Source organism: Ustilaginoidea virens, chromosome 3 (genome assembly GCF_000687475.1).
Source record: "Ustilaginoidea virens chromosome 3, complete sequence".
Lineage (NCBI taxonomy): Eukaryota > Fungi > Ascomycota > Sordariomycetes > Hypocreales > Clavicipitaceae > Ustilaginoidea > Ustilaginoidea virens.
In genome coordinates this window covers 3,207,400-3,211,739 of record NC_057318.1, presented here as the reverse complement: position 1 = coordinate 3,211,739, position 4,340 = coordinate 3,207,400, and the positions used below count along the sequence as shown (strand labels likewise).

General features: G+C 48.5%; 2 protein-coding genes across 2 annotated transcripts; both read left to right on the top strand.

Moving 5' to 3' along the window:
- Window positions 1-2,499: 2,499 nt before the first annotated feature.
- On the top strand, window positions 2,500-2,892 carry UV8b_03797 (uncharacterized protein; the record flags this gene model as incomplete). The annotated part of the gene is made up of 1 exon (XM_043141295.1): window positions 2,500-2,892. One exon carries the CDS (start codon window positions 2,500-2,502, stop codon window positions 2,890-2,892), a length of 393 nt encoding a protein of 130 aa, XP_042997229.1.
- An 834-nt stretch (window positions 2,893-3,726) lies between these two features.
- On the top strand, window positions 3,727-4,110 carry UV8b_03796 (uncharacterized protein; the record flags this gene model as incomplete). Its single annotated transcript, XM_043141294.1, has 1 exon — window positions 3,727-4,110. One exon carries the CDS (start codon window positions 3,727-3,729, stop codon window positions 4,108-4,110), a length of 384 nt encoding a protein of 127 aa, XP_042997228.1.
- Window positions 4,111-4,340: the final 230 nt, after the last annotated feature.

Below are 4,340 nucleotides of genomic sequence, written 5' to 3'. Positions count from 1 at the left end.
CGATGCACTACAAATGCACATTTCGCCACATATCTATGATATCACAGTATGGTCACGATATTCACGTCAGATTGATTTCACTAGGGATGTTCTATGTTGGACTATTATGTATTTAAATCCCTAGATATTCCTACCCAAATAATGGGAGGAATGTAAGCATGTATGCACGCAAGTAAATGTCAGATTGTTCCTACGCCTTAGTCTCGTATCTTATCTATGCCGTTACTTTGCAGCGATTTTACCATTCCACTGCCTTTATCCTTCGCATACTGCATTATCTTAGCAGGCGAAAACCCATTTGACAATTAGTTTTCCTTTCTTCCCACTTCTAAGCGATATAGCCTCGTATTATTATGTTGTTTAAGTGGCGTATTATATTCTCGCTACTTGCCCCAACAAAAAGTGCCCCATCCTCAATGCAGCTCAGAACTTTGAGTCAATCTAGCTTTCTGTCTGCTTCTATTACTAGTAGTTCTATTATTTGTCTTGATCGTAGTCTTATAAGGATAAAGTCGTGTCAAATCGTATTTCTTAATTTAACTATAGCTGAATTCTTCTGACCGCAGCCAGGCATCGTATCGCAGGAATGACTGCAGCCACCCAGTTTGTTGAATTCTTCTGACCGCAGCCAGGAACTTTACAGGCCTTCACGCGCAGCTATAGACCTGACCTAACCGCAGCTAGGATTTGTTATTATGATTATGATTATAATTATTCGGTCGTTTGTAATGCTCGATCTCGGAAAGTAATTCGCTGCAAATAGATGGAAGAGGTTATAATAAAGTATTGCTAAATCCGGTCAAATAAGCGCCAAGGTGTGATAGATGCAAGACCTGTCGAAAAAAAAAAAAAAAAAACCTCAAGATCAAGAAGAAGAAGATAATGTAATAATATCGTAGCGGATTGACTTGTGGTCCCAGTCTCATCACCATGAATTTATTCCACTGGCAGGGGCCAAAAATGTGGTATGTAGGAGGGTTGGATTCTTCAGCTAATCTCGTCTAGGAACCCCACCATTTCATCCCTTTACAAGACCCTGTGCCTCGTAGTCGAGGATACGTCGGTTACCTATATAGTCCGTTTACTTGGGTCGCCCAGTCCTCCGGCCTGGTCGCACCCCTTCGGGTTGATTTCATAGTCTAGATACTCCCTCCGGGGGAATCATTCATGTTGGTAGCACTTGAAGATCTACACCTTGTAAACGCTTTAAACCTTCACTTTACAATTGTCTAAGAGTGGATTGCCTGGGGTGAAACTCTTTCGTTCAACCAATTGTCTAATCGCTAGTCACATCCATACCACCGTCGCTCATAAACCCATGTGACGAAAACACCGTAACGCTGCTTTCAATGGAAGTCATGCTCAGACTCAATAATCAGTGTCAATCCGCCTTCAAGGACGAAGGCGGATTGACACTGATTATTGAGTCTGAGCATGACTTCCATTGAAAGCAGCGTTACGGTGTTTCAAAAGCGTGTCTCAACTGCCGTCTCCTCTAGTCGATGGTCCTTGGCACAGGCTCATCTAAATGATGCAGCAAATCAGCCACCTCCTGGGCTGCTCCTATCCATCAGTCAGCGATATGTACACCTTAGAAGTAAAGAAGACTTACGAGACATCCTCTCTAAATCCGCTAGAGTACTAGGGCATCGTTCCATCACCTCTCCCGTGATGACGCTATAGAGGGGTGCCAAGGTAACGTTATCGTGCACAATAATGCTGTTCTAAAGTCGGGCCATCAAATTCTTATTCCTATCCATAGTTCACTGTCAGCATATCCTGCCTTCCCAGCAATAGGTTTCTAGTACTCACAACACTATCATCTTCCGATCTAAGTCATCCACCTTCCGAGCCAAGTCATCTAGCTTACAATTAATTCCATCCATCCTGCGCTCCACTTAGTTAAAACGACGGTTTATGTTCCTTTCTATTGTATCTATGCGTTCCACCATTGCATCCATGCGTTCCAATATGGTTTGAAGAGTATGGGCTATGCGGGCACTACCGTCCACGGCGGGAAGGTTTCGATATCGGGCCAAATGATCGGCGGCAACCCTTAAGCCGCTAGCGACTTCTAAAAAGTTAGGCTGATCAATCGCCTGCTCTATGCCTTGGGATGAAGGTGGAAAAGGGAGGGATGAAGGTGGAAAAGGGAGGGATGAAGGTGGAAAAGGGACAATCTAATGTCAAATCAATTGCCGGAACAAGCACCCGCCAAAAGCAACGTGCACCGTGGCTGAGGTGTAATAAGCGTGTCTGTTACGATCGTAGGCTTAAATGTGTGGATGTAAAAGGCTTGGTTTCACTCTCTAGCTAATGTCTACGGGGAGCTAAGCTATGCGTATATAAATATGGATGTTGTCACGTGAGGGTGTCACGTGAGTGACACATGTGACAGTGTCGGTCGTGTCGCGTCTCCACAGTAACCAAGCGCGTAGTCAGCTGACCTGATGCTTCCGTAAGCAAGTCTCCTGGGACTGCATTCCGTCCTCTCCAAAGATGAGGATACCTACCCTGGATCAGTCAACCCGTTTCCTCGTGGAAAAGGAGGATACACTCCGTTGCCCTGTCGCACAGGATGATTACAAGTCCAAGTTGCGTTGCTCGTCGCCATGCTCCTCGACCTTTTCAAGTATGCCCCCATGGGCGTTATGTCATCTTCCCCCACGGTCGATGCCTGTGGTAGCCACCCCAACGTGGGACCCAGGAAGCTGCGCAACCGAGTCTGCCACACCCTCATTGTTCGTCCCTCCAATCAGAGGTTATCCACCTTTTCACTCCCTCCGGTCGTTCCAAGTACGTACCGCATCCGCGTATTCTCTGATCCCATCCAGCACCTTTACTACGTGTCGGTTGGGGCCGGGGGCCGGGGGACCCTTATACCAAACATAGGAGAGGGAGTCGGCCCCAGGCTACGCCTGTTTCCGCCTCATAAGGGTCCCAATCCGCTCGTCCCTCGCGGACTATCTTGTGTCACTCTATTCTGTAGCCGGGTGGTGTTGTACCTGGGGCCAAGCACATTCTTTTGGCACAACATCTTCTGGTGGCTGTTCCCTCGCTCGCCATGCTCGCTTGGTCAAAACTGTTCATCTTTGTTGACGCTCACTCTGTTCGCTGCCCTTCACGTCCGCACCTCCGGCGCGTCCGCACCCCTTCGGGGTATTCTTCGTAGTCTTGGCCATCTTTTGAGGGCCTTCACTTGGGACATCTACACCTTGTAAACGCAAGGGGGTAAACGGGTTATACACTTGGAGTTAACCCTACTCTTCTATATCCACAGTCACGCTTGAAGTTGTATTAGATCAAGTCACGCCATTTCTCACGCTCAACTCGGGCACCTTATAGTACGGCGATTCCTCAACTGCATTTCTTTATTGAGTAACAACAACTGTATTGCCTCACTACTCCTCCACGTTATGTGCACCACCTAGCACCCGTCGTTCTACTTCCGGCCGCACAAGCTCCTGAACGCTGTCTACCCATTCCTGTGGGACATCAAGTTTCACGAGGTAAGCCACCACTGCGACTGTTTGCAGACTTACCCAGAGAGAAAAGGCCTCCATCCGGTCACGACTAAACCCAAGAACTGTTTCTACGATTCGTTCCACTCCGACTGATCTCACGGCGTCGACGGGCATGCCAGACTGCCAGAAAAGCAACTCGCTCAGGGCTGAGTCGAGACGATAAGAGCCACTGACAGTGGACATTGCTAGACCCAGGTACAACATGCCCAGTGCATCAGCCTCCTTGGCCAACCAGTTGGGAACTTGCGACGGTGGACCTTCTCGCCGACACGTAAAACGATCGTTACCGAGCCAAAGAAAAGGGCTCTCGCCAGGGGTCACGTTCTCACCAATGAGAAACGCCAGGCTAGACATCGCCGATGCAATGTCCACAAAAGAGCTCGACGCAACAAAGTCGCCTATCTCTGGCCATACCAGGTTGCTAAACAGCTCCTTCGTATCGGCAGTGTGCGAACTCAAGGTCGCAATACTCAGTCCAGTCACGACAGCCCCTGTCGCTGAGCCGTTGCCGCAACAAGTCTCACCTCCCCGTCTCTCAGACAAACCATTCGTGCCAGGCGAATGCAAAGGGCAGGGCAAAAAGTAGCACTCTGCGGGACGCACCGCCTGCGAGGAAAGAGACCCAAAGTCTAACATTCCAAATCCAATCTGGCCCTCGACCTATTGACCAGACAATCCGTGTTCGCTCAAGCGAAAACAATGAAGGGCTTCTTTGTCTCTTGACAAATGCCTCTGTAGTTCTATCCGACAGTCTTAACTTCGTCTCACCTCGCACTCTCTGCAATCGGCCCCACGGGCATAAGAAGTAGAAAAGGA